Source organism: Eriocheir sinensis, chromosome 33 (assembly GCF_024679095.1).
Source record: "Eriocheir sinensis breed Jianghai 21 chromosome 33, ASM2467909v1, whole genome shotgun sequence".
In the NCBI taxonomy this organism is placed as follows: Eukaryota; Metazoa; Arthropoda; class Malacostraca; order Decapoda; family Varunidae; genus Eriocheir; species Eriocheir sinensis.
The window spans coordinates 5,399,986-5,419,972 of record NC_066541.1 but is presented as its reverse complement, the minus strand read 5'-3'; the positions used below and the strand labels follow the sequence as shown (position 1 = coordinate 5,419,972).

At 39.1% G+C, this 19,987-nt stretch overlaps 2 protein-coding genes across 2 annotated transcripts in view; one reads left to right on the top strand and one right to left on the bottom strand.

Annotated features, from left to right (window-relative positions):
- Nucleotides 1-1,262: 1,262 nt before the first annotated feature.
- LOC127006837 (calcium uniporter protein, mitochondrial-like) overlaps nucleotides 1,263-19,987 on the bottom strand; it is a 113,019-nt gene continuing 94,294 nt past the window's right edge. Inside the window, exons 3-7 of the mRNA XM_050877192.1 lie at nucleotides 15,810-15,980; nucleotides 14,271-14,389; nucleotides 11,544-11,690; nucleotides 9,590-9,793; nucleotides 1,263-9,202 (exon numbers count right to left, since the gene is read on the bottom strand). Coding sequence (XP_050733149.1) covers nucleotides 8,939-9,202; nucleotides 9,590-9,793; nucleotides 11,544-11,690; nucleotides 14,271-14,389; nucleotides 15,810-15,980 — 905 coding nt within the window. The 3' untranslated portion in view covers nucleotides 1,263-8,938. The remainder of the gene's footprint in view (nucleotides 9,203-9,589; nucleotides 9,794-11,543; nucleotides 11,691-14,270; nucleotides 14,390-15,809; nucleotides 15,981-19,987) is intronic.
- The window catches only part of LOC127006614 (pinin-like), a 62,192-nt gene continuing 58,075 nt past the window's right edge, over nucleotides 15,871-19,987 (top strand). Inside the window, exon 1 of the mRNA XM_050876714.1 lies at nucleotides 15,871-16,000. The gene's annotated coding sequence lies outside the window, so the exon portion shown is untranslated. The remainder of the gene's footprint in view (nucleotides 16,001-19,987) is intronic.

The following is a 19,987-nucleotide window of genomic DNA, read 5'->3' as shown; positions in this document are numbered from 1 at the left end:
ACCACCACGCAGCTCAGTCTTCCACCGAAACACTAATTATTTTATAAAAAAAGTTCACTATTTCGAAGTCCACGCGCCGCCCTCGTGGTTGTGTTTACACTGAGCCACCGTTACCAGATTATCGTACGCATTACATTGTATGTTCCGGTATGTTCCCATAAATATTGCAGAAAAAAGCATCAGTAATTACCGATTTTAACGATAATCGTAAATGCATACCGTTATCTTTGTGGGTTCGATAGTTTTTGGTCAGAAATCGTCAAAAAAATACGCCGAGTACGACAGTCTGGTAACGTTGGTGACTGATCCGGGATTTTAGGAATTAGCTCGCAATCACAAAATAGTTCGCAGAGAGGTCCAACTTGTTTACTTTTCTACATTTCACTCAACGCTATCGTTTACTTGTCATGTGTCGGCTCCACTACACGGTATAAACATCAGGGAAACATTTTTAATCAAGAGAAGGCATTAAAACAAACAAATAGGGCAGATTTTATAGAATTACCCCATGTTGATGTTCACTCAGTTCTTGCTTGTTTGGTCTGTTGTCTGCTGATGTGTTGTTTTCTTGCGGGCAATATCAACCATCACAAAGATCACAGGTGGATAAACTAGAACAAAACCAGGCAAATTAATGTTTTCTTGCCGTGTTTTCCCCAGTGCGCATGCGGAGTGGACATCCGAAGACTTATCTCTGCGAGGAGGTATTTCTCGCAACACCGGCCGGTGAGCCCCGCGTTGCCAAACTATCGTACTATAAACATTACATCTATCAGTTTTTTTTCAGACCCAAAACTGTCGTACCCAGACAAATAACACTATTCAATTAAAGTTGCAGTCAAAACCGGTAATGATTAATGTTTTTGCAGTAGTTATGGGCCAGAAATCAGAAAGCACAAGGAGCTGAGTACGGTAATCTGGTAACATTGCCTGAGCCTCGATGATGTAATATATTGGCAGCTGGTAATGGCTGTCAAGTTGTCAACCTCAAAACAGGTGACCGGCCACCATAATTTCCCAATACAACCTACTGCTCTTTTATTTCGTTTCTTTTTTGTAAATGACCAACTTTTTTGTTTACCGGGGCTGACACGTGTCTTTTCATCCCTTGCTTATTTCACATTATTCTGTTAATTATTCTTGTGATTGACTTTTCTTATTAATTTAAGTTTTGAGGTTAACAACATAAGTTTTGGCCGATTCACTGTAATTTAACCAGCCATGAGTGTATAGGCTACAGAGGGGTGACTCAAACTTCACACTTACAAATGCTTAACAAGTTTTATTTTACATTATATTACAGGAGCATAAAGTCTTTATTTCATTCCATTACTTCATGAACCAAAACAACATTTTAATCAACCGTAAAAGATAGCGGTGAATGTGCACAGATTACCAGAGGAGGTTGGAGAAGATCGAGTGAATCATTTAAACCTTTTTTTTAGGACGACACAACTCACGTTTTTCTTTCTCATGACTTAATGGAGAAACACAAAGGTCAGAAAGGTGTGATGACGTGAGGCCCTTTCTTTCCTAAACAGTAGAAGTATTCATATCATTCAACGTCAGTCAGGACTTCAGAAACTATAACATAAGAACATCAGAGTCAGGACTTGAGAAACTGTAACATAATTCAACATCGGTCAGGACTTGAGGACCTGTCTTGATGGATAAAAGAGGAGCCAGAGTACTTCAAGCCACAAACTTCATATGGAGTGGAGATACGAAAGAGTCCATCGGTGTTTCTAGCGATTAAACTTAAGGATGATAATTAATTTCTCGAGTTCCTACAGAAGAGTGCGTCACTGTCCCTTTGCTAGCACTGCACGTAAGAAACATTCAAAAGCAGTGAAAACATGTACCCAAGCAAATCCAGGGACTGCCCTTAAATTGTAATGCATGTGTGTCGGTCTGTATATTTGTTATATTCTATATGTATATTGCTATGTATGAGACTATCCTCGATTTTTAACTTTGTATACTTGAGGTAACTGTATTATAGGTTATATATATATATATATATATATATATATATATATATATATATATATATATATATATATATATATATATATATATATATATATATATATATATATTTTTGTATGTATGTATATGTATGAGTGAATGGTATTGTCCTTAACTGTAGAATATGGTTTAACTTTTGTATACTAGTAAGGTAAAGTGTGTGTGTGTGTGTGTCATGGATGAATTAGGTAGACAAGCAGAGATCTATATGTAGGTTAACAAGGGGTGGGGTGGGAGGATGATATATGAAGCCTGTATAAGAGAGCCATTAAGGTACTGTACATGTGATATTGCAGTTCACAGCATCATATGAAGAGAGATTTTAGGTTCATTCACCCACTTGTAACACCACAACACATAGCTTAATGTATTGGCTGCCCCCTTCGCCAGCAGAGTATTGCCAGCGAGTAGGAGCAAGGTGGTTGTTATGGTGGCCAAGTTTCGTGGTGGAGGATTTGCTGGGGCTCATGTTTAGCTAAGTCTGGGCACACACCAACAAAACATGACAGGAAATAGGATGTGGTTTGTGCCTCCTTTTTCCTTTACACACACCTTTCATGGCAGCCAAACAAGTAGCTACATGCTGCATCTTCTTCTGTTTTGGTATCATTAGAAACCTTGGGAGAAATATACATAATCGTAAATTGAAACCATTTTATGTACACTTCTGCTAAGGTGCCAACTGAAACCTTGAACGTAATGTAACATACATGATCACAAACTGAATCACGTTGTAATATTTAGTTAAGGCTAGGAATAGAAACCTTTTCAAATAAGGTACATAATTACAAACTGAAATCATGTTATACTCTTAGGTTCAGATACCAATTTGAACTTCTGGTAATGTACATGATCACAAATTGAAATCAGGTTGAATAGTTACTAAAAATGCTTGCCTAGCCACCAATACACAAACAATTAGGGGCCAATAGTCATATCCACCAAAAACACCCATTTTAGAGACAATAAATGTGGCATCTAAAAAGAAATTAAAATTTATTTGATTTTTTCTATAAGAATACCAAGCTGATGGTTGTAAAGTTTAGAAAAAATATTTACTAAATATAGCTACTTATGATAAGTAGTTTATGTTCTGTATTAGCTGCCCCGGTGAAGATTCTAGTTGAAAAAATAATCTTTATATACCAAATGTAACACTATGAGGGTTGATTTATTTCCTCTGTATTGCCTCTAGAGGTAAATTACCAGGTGTATTTTTTTATTAGTGATTAACCTGGGCATGATCCTTTTATCTTAAGTAGATATTTTTGTCTCATCTTTTAATTATTCTATTTTTATGTAGTACTGCTTTTAATTTAAATTTACATTTAGTAGACAAATTTTGCTGATATTGTACTACATTTCATTTTGGTAAGAATAAATTAACTACACCGAATTCAGCTGAAATCAAGGGTTAACAAGTTCTTCAAAATGTGGGGAGCCCTGCCTGCCCTTACTGGCCTGAGGGAAGAACAAATATTATATTACACAGTAATGCCACAACTATTAGTTTTAAACTGTAAAATGGGTACCTTCTGTGAATATATATAATTATACTCCGTTCCTAAGTATATAATTTCAAAAATCATACAGTGGAGATAAAAATATATAATAATGTTCATAGGATTTCCCTTTGATTAGCAACCATGCCTTTGAGGCAATCACTGGTAGCGCAACACAAGCAAACTAAACACTCACAACCCAAACTGATATAAATCATAGCAGGTAGGGAAAAACACACACAGAAAAACCTCTCACAGGCTGGGGTCTGGATATTAGGGATTTGTTTAGTGCTTCCCTGAATAGAAGGAGTCAAGCCACCTTCACCGAGACACCGACAATGGACTGGAGCATAGTGAACCAGCAACAGCAGTGGAGGAGAGGAGGAAACCAAGTCTTCAGCCACACAAATGACAATGAAACTGCAGACTGACTGATAAAAAAAACACTATCATTTCGATTGTGATCTTAGCTTTCATCTTCATTTAAGATAAACAAAAATATACACACATATAAATATTAAAAAAAAAAAAAACCTATTCTCTCTATTTTCCTCTTTCCGAATAAAGTGGGTGGTGAGGGGAGTGCTAAGTGGGGCTGCCGGCACCATAGCTGGCACTGCCCTGAGCCTAGCCTGGTAGTGTCCACACTGACACGTCTCACCACAAGTAACATGACACTTTCTTTCAAGCACTAGCAGGTGTGCTGAAGACTTTTGGGGGCATGAGGAAAGCTTAGTAAAGTATGTTTTCCCTCCAAATGGCTGCAGGAATTCTGAGTCATGTTACATTTCAAAAAAGAAAAGAAAGAGAAAAAAAATCTGTTCAGCCAATAAATTCACTCAGTATCTCTGGGCAGCAATGCATTTTTCCTCCAAGTGACTCAAAATTTTGAATAACGGCAAGTGAATGAAAACAATTCAGTTAGCCGCCGACTCGCTTGGTGTCTGTTGGCAACGCTGCCGCTGCTAACACCTGACTAGATGATTGTCACTTACGGGATGATCACTAGTACGATGAGGCTGGCTTGAGATATACAAATTACAAGGGGAAATTCTGCACTAATTTCCTAATTGCTACTCTGAGAATGCGAGATGGAAATGATTTAATCTGCTTCACTCCACTATGAGACATTATTTGGGACCAGAAAAAAACTGGGATGAAGGAAGGAAGGCAGGAGAGGTTACAGTCTGAGACAGGAGATAGAAATAACTGAACCTGCTTCAATCAACTACAATTTTTTTTTTTTGAGGCAGAGATGATAAGGGACCGGGAAAAAGAAGAGGTTACATGTCTGAGAACTGGAGATGGAAATAACTAAACCTGCTTCCCCCTGCTACAAGACTTTATATTGATGCAAGGAAAGAATGAAAACAGAGTAAAAGATTGATGTATGCCTGAGAAAGGTAGATGGAAATGAGTGAACCTGTTGCACTCCACTATGACTGTTATAATGATGCAAGGATAATAGAGGACTAAGAGGACATTACAAGTCAAAGAATAGAAAACAAAAATTGTCTGCTTTTCTCTGCTATGAGACTAATTTTGATGTGGAGGCAATAGAAGAGTGAAAGGAAGAGGCTGTTGTGAATCAGAGAATGGAAAACAAAAATTGTTATCTGGTTCGTTCCACTATGAGTTTTTAGAGGCAGGGATGAGAGAGGACTGGGAGGAAGGAGTGGTTACATGTACATATACACAGAAAACCTGAAGCATAAACCAAACAATACGCAGCAGTGTCCTTCCTCTCAGCTAGGCCGCACACACCACTATGTCTAAAGCTGATATGGTATGTATAAGTCTTTGTTAAAGCTACAGTGAAGATTTGTGTATTTCTTTAAATTTTAAGATTTCCTGAAACAGCCCAAAGTGGTGATAGCACAATAAAACGGTGTTTTATCTTAAAATTACAGTTGGGTTATACAGCAATCAGCAGAAAGTTTGTTATAGTCTTATAATTATGTTTTGGATCTTCATTCTTACTGACAAATTAAGGAGTTTGATACAAATGCAATCAATACTTAATCTAATAATGCTGTAACAGGGTATGGTTCTACCATAATCATAACAGTGCAGCAGTTTTTTGGATCTATTATGGCTCCATAAAATATAACTATACATATTAGTAAGAATTTGCCTGAAAATATACCTTTACATATCATACTTAATTTAACCATTGAAGATCACCAGCCACAAGTTGCTTACGTCAAGTTTTCTGTGTATACAAAGATTGAAGCTTATGGCGAGAGGGCATGAATGCCTACGTGGCAGATGTAGTGGCTAAATAGGAATAATATCTAGATAAAGTTAACTATTCAAAGTTGAGGATGAGGATTTGATATACTAGAATTGAGAAGATATTATAAATGGCAATAGAGGTTATATAAAAAGGTCAATCATAGCCAATGAGTTAACCAACTATTTTGTTATAAAATATGTATTGCTAAACTCTGTCTGTTCCTTTCTATTCAGATAACACTATAAAAATGTTTAAAAACCAACTACTTATTAGCAAACATCAACCAATGGCATATATGAAAGACTAGCCTTAACAACCATTAATACAAAAGTAATGGTAATAATTATCACCCTTATTCTGACCCTTTCGACTTGAGGTCACTACCAATAAGTAACAATTTACGATGGATATAAAAAAATGGTGACATTATCATTATTATTATTAATTATTATTATTATTATTATTAACTATATCTCCGAAGAGGACTGAAAAACAAGTGAGGCGCCAACATTACATGCTGAACCCTTCTTTGAGAAACATTATTACCAGATTAGAAGAATAGAAACTTTCAATCCAAACCAACCACTAAGATAATAACCTACAACGTCATGCTAGTCAAAAAGGTGTGCAGCCGTCAACACGCACACAAGCAAGAAAAAGCCTAAAACTGGAGGTCAACGGAACGGACAGCCACTCGACGCTTGGAGGAGTTACATAATCAGCTCGCTTGGGGTTGTGGGCTCGAACGCAAACCGTTCCGTTGTAAGGGTCCCGTTGACCCTCTGATCAGCCCTTCTGCTGGCCCCTGCAGCAGCCTGCAGACCCACCACCTTAGGAAGACACATTGTCAAACTATTTGTTGCCTTACAATGCCTTGTGACTATGAGCATTATATCTACGAAGACATCCACCATGGAGTCTATTTCTAGTTATGTGTGTTGGTTGAGGATGAATGCGGTGATAGCTAGACATTTCTATCTTATTTTCATGTTTTTTCTCCCTTTTCTAGTTGAGGTGAATCTAAACTCACTGCAAAAGTAACAAACAACACATGACAACATCATTCCATATTTCTGGCATTAAAGATTCTCTTAAGTATATTTCTTCCTACTTTCTTCCTCTCTCTACTTGTTATAATGAGTGTGGTGTTTCCAGCACCAGCCAGAGTTTCTGTAGAAGTTTATTTTTTCCCACTTTTCTTTCTTCTTATTTGAATCAGCATAATATTGTTATGTTAAATATGTATTTACATTTTCTCTTTTTAATTCCTGTTTGATGACACTGTGAGGGTTTTCATTGTTGCCAACTCAACGCATGAACCACTTGGGTGAACAAGAAGCAGGGAGGCGACTGTTGTCTTTCTCCTCAATTCATTACTTAAGAGGCTTAACTCTAGATATAAAATTAACCTAAACGGATTAATAGAAACATTCCACAGCACGTACATAACTGCAAGATCATGTTAAGCGTCTCTACGAGTCTTCAAGATGAGGATGTGTGCTCGTGTGATTGTGTGCGTTAGTATGTACGACTGTGTGTGTGTGTGTGTGTGTGTGTGTGTGTGTGTGTTGCATAGTATTGTTTTCATCTATTTGTATGCAGATTTCAAAGTAGCACTGAAATCAGGAATATGAAACTCTGAAAAGTTTAGCAGAGGTCTAAACCTAAACTATCATCAAAGTATAAAATGCTAACCAATCTTTATTTGACGACGAGCAATCTTCAACCTCTGCTCTATTTTCCACAGCAGTTCCTTACCTGACCTCATTACCAATAAGAGTGCGTATAAGTTTGTGAGCATAATAGGTGGGTGTGGGTATACACATAAATAAATCTGTCATTCACCCACGCTATGATCACTTACTGGACTCGTGATCGCCAGCCAGTACCCTTCCCGAGAGATCTTGGAATTCAAAGGGATGGATCTATGGATATAACTGGAACCTCACACCCCTTCATTGTGTGTGTGTGTGTGTGTGTGTGTGTGTGTGTGTGTGTGTGTGTGTGTGTGTGTGTGTGTGTGTGTGTGTGTGTACTCGAGGATTAACAAGTCATACATGAGAAGTTACCTACATTTGTGCTTTTGATACACTTCTTTGATTTCTTCCCAGGTTAAAGGCTTCGGGACCTCCCTTTCCTCCTCCCTGAATGGCCAAAAGCCGTCCCCTTGAGGTGCGCCATCGCTGCCTTTGCCCAGAGACACACCTCGCCCCGGCACACACCTCATGAACCCTAATGGCTCTTGTGTCTTCCTGACGATCCCTCATTTTCCTCTTCATGTGGGTTTCCTCATGCTTCTGACAAAGGTAAAGATAGTGAAAGATCTGGATTTCTTAATGTACTGTACCTACTAGTTCCCTGTTGCGGTCGATGATTTGGTTTGGTTAGGCTGTGGACAACGAGTGTAGTAATTTGTTGTTTTATGCTCCTGATCGTCTAGAGAAAGAGTCTGATTCCTTGACATACCCATTAGCTCCCTATTATTGTTGTTGATTTGGTTGATTTAGGTTCTGGTCTATACATGATTTGTGGTGTAAAGGATTCATGTTGTGCTGATATAGACCTTGGGATCAGTAGCTAGAGATCGTACCTACAAGCTGCTGTCATTGTTTTAGTGTTGCCAGCCTGTCGATCACGATTATATGTGATTTAAAGGTTAACAGAGAGGTTCGTGGTGCGCTAATCCATCTTGGGGGGCCATACGCTGTTAGACTCAAAAAAACAAAAAAATAATGTCTAACAGCACATGTTCCTAACGTGTCTCAACTATTTATCACACATTAACAACAATTTTTAGTCTGCCTATCTTTAACACACTCATTAGTAGTCCCAGAGTTGCTAATAACACCACTTAATAACAATGTAATGTTGTGCTCGGCAACCTTGTTGGGATGTGCAGCATATACCATTTTATTATAGTCTACCATTTCACAAGATCCCCTGACGGCCCACCACCTTCCCTCACACACTGCTAATACGGCAAAGCTCTTCACTCAGAAAGCTCTATATCAAAATTGGCAGTTAGTCTCATGTTGTCCCCACTAACATTCCACACTTTGCAGCAGCTCTGGGATGCGTTACTTTGTGCTCAAGGACATGTGCAATATTATACGACTCAACCTGCCACCTTACTGCACGGCTACTGTTTCCTCAGCCGAAAGCGATGCCAGAGCTACTTGTCTTCCCTCATCCTCAGCAGATTCTTGAGGGTCTGCTGAGCCTTGGCAAGGGGAGCCTGGGAGCCGCGGGGCTCCTTCAGCACGGCATGAGGTAGGTTAAGGGCCAGAGGGTCACGTAGCCGGTCTAGGTCCTTGTGGAGTTCCGCCAGACGGTTCTTGAGCATGTTGTACTTGTCCACGTTGAGCCCCAGTTTCTTGGCCCTTTTGTGGAAGCAGAGAAGGAACTGTCTGTCCCGGACGTCTGCCAACACAAAGTCCTGCGAGGGGGGTTGAGGTTAGTCAACAGAAGATGAGATATATTTGATTTTTGTGTACTATTAGTGGATCAGATAATAGAAGCCAAGAATCATATGACTGATTCTTTTTCAAATGGGGGACTTAGTAAGCTCAATTTTGATAGAGCAGTACTTTATCTGATTCTGCTTATTTGTGAAAAATCAAACTACGTACTCTGCCTCACATTCCTTTTAGAAAATCAATTGAGATATTGCATTCCCATCTGCTTCATACTGGGGAACTAGATGGCATAGTGCTGGCCTGTCTCCCTTACCACAGAAAAGGACAGCAAGAACAACAAGCTGCTACAACAAAGAAAAATGGAGTTACCTGCCTCACCACTGCACCTGCACACCCTCACCACCTACCTGCTTAGTCACCACATAGTAAGCGTACGCCCCCATCGCAGTGCCATAGGTCACAAAGTATGTGACGGGCTCCATGATATCCCAGGAGTACTCCCACCAAGTCAGTCTGGCAAGGAACCCAAACTGTAGGGCCATGTAGCCCAGCCCAGCCCAGGCCAGGATGGTGGTGCGACGCTCTGCTGCCGACACTAAGTCCTCGCGCTTCTATTTTGGTGTAAAGGGGTGATGTTACAAGCTTGGTGAGAAATAAAATGTAGGAGGGTGGAGGACGTGAAATGATAAGGATGATGCAAAATCTGACACTGCTGTGAAGTCTTCATTTTTGTCTTGTGTTGTAATGGGATCTTGTTATTGGTGGGTGAGTGAAAGATGGTAAGGTGATGGAGGTGGTCTGGTGGTGTGAGGAGTCACGGCAAGGTGGTTTGAGCCCAAGTGCTGCAGCATGATGTCAGGAAAGGCATCCATTCTTAAACACCAAGCCACACCCTCTCCAAATCAGCAACCCTATATGAGTATGGGTAAAGCTGTACAGATAAAGATGGAGGTGGTTCTACATGGAAGTCTTTTAGAGTAAAAATAATGATGACACATGACTGACACTCTTCTGCTGTTTTCAAGCCCTCACACTTCTGTTGTGGATGAGGTCTTGTTGCTTGCTTGGTTTCTAAAGTCTTAACATCCTGAAGTAACAGCACATTCACAGGAGTAAGAGTAATGTTAAGTTGTAAATACATTTGCGTACATTGTGTGATTTAGGTTTGTATTCTCAGATGCTTTTGGCTCTCACAACAAATTTTTCCACAGGTCATAAAGGATATTACTTGGGTTCCCATGAGGGTTTTCCACATTCAGGGTGGAGGAGCCTTGTCAAACAATCACTTGGCTCATAAACCTACTCATGGAAACATCTACAGTTTCTACAAAACCCTATCATATGTGGGTGTGTTAGCCCCAAAATATTTGATAATATGGTACAGTACTATAGTCTGTTTCACTAGGATATTACGGGTAGCCACACCCCTTCATGCTCCTCAGTTTTGCCTGGCTAAGTGTCAGCCAATCACCGTGCTGGAAAAGTTCAATTTGCTTGGCCCACAAATCATGCTCTGCGCTCACACTGCCTCGCAGTGCAATGAGATGCATGAAAAAATATTTTTACACCTCAATATCACCATGAAATATTAGCTTAATGCAATTTCCCCATTGAACATGTATGGTGCCAAAAGTGTCAAGGATTATGATGAGAGAAAAAAAAAAAAGAAAAAAAAAAAGCCATAAGTACACTGTTAACTTGAATATACTAGATAGAAATATAAACTTGTTTTTATCATATTGAAAAATATCTTCCATCATCACATGATATTTACGAGAAAAAATATCAGTCATCCTGTGTTATAGAATGAATGTTATAGATAATGATTCAAGGATGGTAATGATACTAAGAAAACACAGGTCTGCCTTGTGTATTCCAGATAGTATTAGAAAACTAAGAACATTGTGCAGAGTCACTACGCCAGCAGCCAAGGTGGAAGCAACTGACGGGTTCTGTGCGGTGATTGGCTGCCACATAGCTAATCAAAATCAGGAGTTAAAAAAAGGTGTGGCTGCCTGTAATATCTTACTGAAATATACTATAAGGACTGCTGTGTAACAAATGGAAGGGTGTAAAGAAACTCTCCATCCGTCTCCACCCAGCCTGAGAATCAAACCCGGGATCTCTCAGTTTTGAGCTGAGTGTAATAACTACTACACCAATTAAGTGAAAGAATTTAAGTGTATGCAGATGATATAAAGAAAAGTCCTTTGAGATGAAGATAGTGATGATGTGGGTGATAATATATGACAAGGATTATGGGTGGGGATTTCAAGCAACTATAATTTTTCAAAAGGGGAAAGTTGGATTGAGGAGGTCCCCCCCAAAATAGGTGTAGGCAAAGATTTCTGTCAATTGTACCTTTTCAAGAGGGGCGAGCTGGGACTTGAGGTCTTCAATTTGCGCCAGGATGTCCCTCTCTTTCATGACCTGGTGCTGGTCCACATTGAGCGCCATGTAGAGTTTGTTGACCAGATGCCGCACATCACCCATGTCACTCAGCTCCTCCTGACACACACAAGAACAACAGTCATCGTAAGTATAAGGGGATAAATGATATGAGAAAATGGGAAAAAATAGGACATTACAAGTTTCCCCCCAAGTATGCAAGAAGCCATATAAGGTATCTATCACACCTCCCAAGCCTTGTGTGCATTTGTTTGTTGTTCCATATCCTGCGTGGCATTGAGAGTCAATGAGGATTGTGTTAAAAAACAGTTCAGTAAGGAGTGATCAAGGCCAAATATATGAGAAAATACTGATGCATTACTTTACTCAATCATCATTTTTGTATCCCTGAGTTAACATCTATCAATGTTACAAACTAATTAGAGGCAAAACAGCTAAATGTGATGCTATTTATTATAGTAGAGGTGAATTATGAGTGTAGTAACGAATGTAATTAATGCCCTTTGCACCTGACTAACTGAAATAATAAAGGAAGTCTAATTAATCACACCACCCTCTCTTTGCTGCCAATTGTTCCTGGCAGGGAAAGTGGCACACACACACACACACACACACACACACACACACACACACACACACACACACACACACACACACACACACACACTGCTGAAACTTTCTCCGCAGACTTTTCCCTCAGAAAGTTATCATTAAAGTATATAATAAGAAGGATTACAACTGTTCTTAAAGAGTTACATTATAATAAATAGGCTTCTTTTGACGTATTTTAACAGTCTGTATCTGAGTGAGTTCTTACTTTACAATAATAATGCTTTCCATGCACTGTATGCTAACATCAAAATCAATTACTACATCAAACCTGAATGACAAATATGAAGAAGTACTGTTTGTAATAAATCATGACTGTAAGAAGTTGAGGAGTACTGAATGCTGACTGGCTGACAAAGTGGCAGGCCAGCCGTGGCACAGGCACAGTCCCAAATTCTCGTTCATCCTACGATAATGGATCATTTTTTTCTGATACATCCCAATGTTTTTAACCTCAGTGGATCATTTACTAAAAAGGAAATCTTTCTAAGAATTATATGCAAATATTAAAGTTGAATTGAAGGTATAAAATGAGGAAGGGCTGCTATTAAATCTGATAAATTAAGTCATATTAATTTTTTTTTAAGTATATGTATCATAATGACTTGTATCTTTGTTTTCCTTGCTGATGATAACATTTAAAATATCAAAAGGGGAGCATCAAGACATCCTAACCAAAAATTATCACTCTTGGCATCTGCATTTTTAAGAAGAGCAAAGTGTTGCAGGATGTTTTTACTTTGTGTTTTCCTGTGCCTGCCTCCTGACCATAAACAAAGTTACCAGAATTGCAATGGTAAAAAAAAAAAAAAAAAATATAAAAAAAAAAAAAAAAAAAAAAATGTAAATATCAAGACACATTGAAATAAATAATATCATACTTTTGGCATCTGCATTTTTTTTTTAAAGAGCAATATTACAGGAATTTCTTTATATTAATTTTTCCTCTGCCTGCCTGTTTGACTAAAAAAAAAGTCACCTGAACTGAACCTCCCACAGCAGCATGTGTAGAAAACCAACACAAACACACAAAAACAATCACCACTTAGAACAATTAGGCGATAAACACCAACACTAATAGGCTCTTAACTACACGATAAGCCCCACCAGGGACAGAGAATACTAATGCACCTGGGACAGATGACTGACAGGGGGGTGAGGTATGTCTGTGCCATCAACATAACAAAACAGTGACAGGATGGAGATGTGTGTGTGTGTGTGTGTGTGTGTGTGTGTGTGTGTGTGTGTGTGTGTGTTTGGCTGAGGATTCAGGTGTGAGTCATTAGGTTCAAGGTTTCTGTCAAGGGTAACAGTTACCTGGTCTGTCATTACTCAGGTGTTGAGTGATGCCATTTTCAATCAAGAAGATGGATTTAGTTATGTAGACTGACCATATTTCATGAATTATCTTATTTGGCACATACCTGAATGTATATACACAGGGTGAGGACGTGTGTTTAAAATATGCCCATGTGTAAGCAGATTTTTTGGGGGGCTAGAGAGCATCAAAGGTTCATGAGTTAGGGGGGGGGGGAACAAAGTGAGCATGCGCAGGTGGGGGACATTTTTTGAAAAATAAGCACTTTTAGGGGCAGTTTCAGGCCGATATAGAAAACATTGGGGGCTATAGGGGGGGCTATAGCCCCCCCAGAAATTACAGCCCTGTTAATGCCTGTGTCAAGCCCATCCTAGCTAATACTTCTGATGTTTATAGTTTCCAATATGCCATGAAACATATCATTGCAGGTATTTCATGTATAGTATAAACAGTCCATCCTTATGAATAATGTATACTAAAATTTTGATATACCTAGTTTGTGAGCTAACAGGGGAAATATCACCTTAATAACAAAACATATCTTTGCAAGTTTAACATAAAAAAAGTATTAACAGTCTATCTCTATATACTTCATACTTTACTTGATACTATTTATTTACTTATTACCTAGTGCTTATAATTTATACATATATTATAGTTTTTAATATGCCTAGACTGTGAGCTTGAACAGGGAGAAAAATACTTCAATAACCAATCATATCATCGCAGGTCTAGCATATAAAACTACCTACCAGGGTGAGCTTCTGTCCTGATGGCACCTCCACGCGGTACCTGACGTCGTTGATGATGAGGTCGAAGTTGTTCATGAGCAAAGACTCGATGCTGTCCGAGGAGGAGATGCGTGTCCCGTCTGCCGGGGGGGAGAGGGTGTCACTCATGGGGCAGTGAAAATGTGTGTTACTGTCGAAACTAATTACTCTTACGTATTCTTCTTCACGTTGCTATACTTCTATTAGTTTTCAGCTCCTCCTCCTCCTCCAAATGCTACTACTACTACTACTACCTACTTCTACTACTACCTACTACTGGTGTTCTGGGAGATGCAAATTTCTTCAGGACATAGAAAAAGTGTATACTATCTATATATTCCACTGCTACATCTATTACTCCTCCTCCTACAATTACTAATACTAATAATATGGTGCTCTTATGACTGCTGAATACTGCTGTTGAGATAAATGGAAATAGATAAATAAAGGTATAAATATGTAGAAAATGATAGAGAGAGGAAGCATGACATCAGGAAACAGAGCTGAAAAAAATGGGGGTGAAGGAGAGGAAGGGAAACCCAGACTCCTCCTTCTTCTGTCTCCTAAAAAAATATCGAGAGAAAGAGAAGAAAGCAGGGAAGCAGAACGAGGGAAGAGAAGGAAGTCAAGACACAATGCTGAGTGTATAAATCAGCGACAACAGCAACAAAAAATTAGACAATGAAAGGGAAATGACAATTGAGGTAAGAGGCAAGAGGAGAACAATAAAAAAGACATTGACAACCTAACGAATAAAATAACAATGGAATCTCTTAATAGGGGGAAATCTCAGACAAGTCCTACACTTTTCTTCCATGTCCTTACCACATTTTTCCATGTTACTAAGAACGCCTACACTAACTTTTTAACAACCTTACAGACTTATGGCTGCTCTTTTACATCCACTACTAACCACCCCTTAGGCCCACATCCACCCACAACCACATTTTTTTTTTTGTTAAGTCTCCGCCTATTGCGCCGGTAGGTTTTCTTGAGGGGCCTGGATGGTATTCGGCCCTAGCCCATCATGGCGCAGGCAAGTGTTTATAGTGGCGCCATCATAAATACACTGATTATCCACTATTTCACACACTATCCACTTTCCTACACTCACATTCCACTATTCTACACTCACGCTTCACTATTTTACACGCACTATCCACTAATCCACACTCGTTATCTATGTTTTACGATTCCAAGGACACTGCTAGCCTAACCCTTTTAGTGAATACTCTAACATAAAGATACACACGTACTATAATCACACTCGTACCCACTGTTACCTAACCAATACTATTAAAGAAGTATATATATTCCACTATTACTACAGCACCAATACACGAATACACTAATAATACACTAATACTAAATATACACTACAGCGGTACACTCCTAGAATGCACAACTAATACACCACTATTACATATTATCCTCCATTACGCTAACGAAATAATACACCTTTAATATAATAATACACTACTAACACACCACTATCACTACGCTGTTTACGATCACCCCCACCTGTGGTTCTGAGGACGACCCTGTCAATGCCGTGGTCCTCGTGGGTGAGCTGGTCCACGAAGTCCTGCACGGTGTGGGTGACGGGCCGGAGCGTGAAGCGGCACCGGTCGCTGCGGGAGGGCAGAGGCACGGTCAGCTGCGGCAGTCCGTTGCACACCGTCACCGTCACCCCTGGAATAGAAGAGTTCAAGGTAAGTGTGTGTTGTTTAAGAGTTGGTGTGTGGGCTGAGTGTGAGCTTCTTTTGAGTGGTTTTAGGGTTGGTTTATAAGGTAATATTTTGTTTGTTTGTTTGTTTGTAAGTGTTTTAAGGGTTTGGTTTATGGACAAGGGTGTTTTTTGTGTGTTATTGCGTGAGGGGTTTTGTGATTTTAGGGGCGGTTTTGGGGGTAAGGGTGGTTTTTTTTTCGTTATATAATTGCTGCGTGAGAGTTTTATTTTATTGTGAACTGAGTCGTCACCTCCAACCAAGGATTCTCTACATTGTGCGTATATCAAAACCTTCTTGATTTCTTGCCTCCAACAAACCTAAGCACGTAAAGAGGTAAGAATTATCAAAACAAAACAACAACAACAACAAAAAAAAACTTGAAGGTACTATTATGGAGTCTGCCCTTGCGAATCACCAACTTTTCTGGATGTGTAGCCAACAGCTGTACACTTCCGTTTATCTTTAGGAAACTGGAAAAAAAAGAAGAAAAAAAAGAAGCTCCAAAGTTTCCTTCTGGTTAGGTTTTTGAGAGGGATGGGCCGATAATATAGGTATCGGTAGTATCGGCCTTTATTTGTAGTATCGGTATCGGGAAGGTGAAAATATGCCCGATATTCCGATACATTCCCGGCTTATTTATTACGTAATTCAAGACAAATACAAGATCTTACAAAAAAGTATCGGTATCGGTATCGGCAAAATATCGGCCATGTGTTTGTATCTGAGTATCGGTATGGGCATCGGTTGAAAAGTGAGAATCGGTATCGGCACATCTCTAGTCTTTCAGTTGTGTTAAATGAATACACTGACCAAGGAAAGAAAGATTTAGGACATCATATGCTTTTTGAGTCGACCTACTTCTGAGCGGCGCCTTTCTCTGCAGCATATGTTGTGTCTGGAAGCCGAGAAAGTCATGAATATAGCCTATTAAGAGCATTTACAATTTTCTAGAAAGGCAAAGACAATCAGTGAACATCAACATTATTATATTTGCAATGAGTTTTAATAAGAAAGGTCCAAAGGCATATTTTACTTCGTTAACTTTTTAGTATAGCCTAATACTGAATAATTTATTGCTAATTATTCAAACTGTGGCGATATTTGATGACTCATTATTATTTGATTGATTGGCCCTTGGAATAATATATCTTCAGTTCAATCGATCATGGAAGTGCTTGATAAAGTAAGCTGAGAGGGGGCACAGAAAGGGAAAATATAAATCACAAGTCTAGAATCTGTGGTCAGTAAGAAGAAATATTTTTTTTCGCCCACATCTAGGCCTATAACCTCTTTCTTATAATTTATAGCCTCTTTTTTTTTTGCCATATATCTTTTTAGCACCCATCTCTACTGTGCTTTCGATATTTTTCCATGTAGCATAATTCTAAGACTGTTTCATGCCATCACAAATATAGAAAATTCCCCACATCCGACACTTTTACATGTGTTTCTAGGGTGCTTCCTGCCTTCACTGATAAAAGAAAAGTCGCCATACTGAAAGGACGTTTGGAATGCGTTACGTGTCGCTTGAGGAGTCACCACACATCGTCACCCACAGCTTGCCTTTGCTCGCTCACCGTTACGATAGATATTTAGTGTATGGAAATTTATCTGTGAGTTCAGTGAGTGTTTTTATGTACACGAAAGGCAGGAGAGTGAGGAGAAAGCACGCTGGGTCATTACTTCTAAGATGAAGTTATAACAATACAAGATAGTGTGCCGCATGTAGTACGCAGAGCAATCAAAACAAACGAGGTCGTGAGGATAATGCATAAAGCCAAACTAGGTAAGATAAGACAACTTCGAAGATAACCAAGGACATTAAGTATATACATATCACGTTCTTCCTTCCTTCCTTTCTCCCTTCCCTCCTTCCTTCCTTCTTGTCATTTTTTCTTTCTTTCCTTCCGTCCTTTCCTTTTTTTTTTCAATCATTCTTTCTCTCTTTTTTGTTTTCTTCCTTCCTTCCAACCTTTCTTTCTTAATTCCTTTTTTTCTCTCTTTCTTCCTTCCCTTCTTCCTTTCTTTCTTCCTTCCTTTCTCCCTTCTCTCCTTCCTTCCTTCCTTCCTTCTTGTCATTTTTTCTTTCTTTCCTTCCGTCCTTCCTTTCCTTTTTTTCATGCATTCTTTCTCCCTTTTTTGTTTTCTTCCTTCCTTCCATCCTTTCTTTCTTTCTTACTTCCTTTCTTTCTCTCTTTCTTCCTTCCCTTCTTCCTTTCTTTCTTCCTTCCTTCCTTCCCTCCTTCCTTCCTTCCTTCTTGTCATTTTTTCTTGCTTTCCTTCCATCCTTCCTTCCTTCCTTTCCTTTTTTTTCAATTATTCTTTTTTTCTTTCTTGTTTCTTGTTTTCTTCCTTCCTTTCTTCCTTCCATCCTTTCATTCTTTCTTACTTCCTTTCTTTCTCTCTTTCTTCCTTCCCTTCTTCCTTTCTTTCTTTCTTCCTTCCATTCTTTCTCACATTTTTCTTCCACCTTCAGTAAATCAATTCTCTCCTAAACGCTTATCCATCTCGATCTCATTCTCTTCCCTTTACTCTTTTCCCATTCCTCCTCCTCGTCCCCTTTTACCCGCCCTTCGCCCACTTCCTCCTTCTTCCTGTCTCTCCCAGACGAGCTACAAATCACTCCCCAACAAGGAAGAACGTTAACAAAAAATACTTCGATAAACTACGCAGGAAGTTCTAAGACAAAGGAAGGCATGAAGACGGGTCCTCTCTCTCTCTTTCTCTCTCTCACACACACACACACACACACACACACACACACACACACACACACACAGAACCGGAAATATTTATTGGGGATAACAATTTTAGTTGTTTAGAAGCTTGTGTAAATATTAATAGTGGTAATAATAATAGCAATGACAACAATAATAATAATAATAATAATAATAATAATAATAATAATAATAATAATAATAATAATAATAATAAAACATGGATACTCGCCCCCGTTTACTACCAACCACCATCATTACCATAAGCACCACCACTCACTACCACTACCGCCACTATCACCATCGCCACCACCACATCATATATACCCCCCACCAGAGTGCAAGTCAACACCGCCAGACAAACTCCTGATAATGAGAAAGAAGAAAGTTTAAAACGACGCCACGCACAAGACATGTATACTCCGGCGGAAAATTGCATAAGTTTACCCTCCACGCCAAGGACAGAAAACGAAACGCCGCAGTGTCCTAAAACAGATGCATTGGAAAAAAAAAAAAGCATAATTGAGGATAGACCGCACTGGCCAACAGTTCGCAACGGGGACGCTTGTTATCATTTGTTTACCAACTTTTTACAGTTTCGGTGTTCCCTTCAGCAGCACCGTGTGTGTAAAGCACTTAAAGACAACAGCTGTCGGAATAACCACACCCTCGGAAATAATACCCATCTAACATCAAATGAAATTATATTAGAGGTGCTAGAAAGCAAAATACAGCCATGAATGAAATATTCAGGAGACGAAACACCTCATGTTGCCATTAGCCAGTATGGCGTTGTTAACGAGGTAGATACGGGCCCGCGTACATTTGGCACTCAGTGGTCTTATGTACCATAAATAGACGCAAACCTTAAAACCTGCGAGCATTGGGTGAAATATATTTTTTTCCCCAACCAGCAGGCACCATGTTTGAACATTTGGCTCGAAACAATAACTTGTATTCCGAAAAAAAAAAAAAAAAAAAACAGAAAGAACCGAGTTTACTATAATAGGATAACTATCTCTGACGTTTTTTTCAGTGGCCACGTGTGGCGCTGCGTGTATAGCCAGAACCGTCTATTATAGGAAAGTAGATAAAATATATATGGAAAGAAATGCAGGTAATGGCAAAACGCATGACGAACTGGAGACGGAGGGAGATGGAAAAGAGATATGGAATAAAAATGGCAAGCTAAAATAAAATAAAAACATGCGAAGTAAAAATAATATAGATATGGTAAGAAATAAATAATACG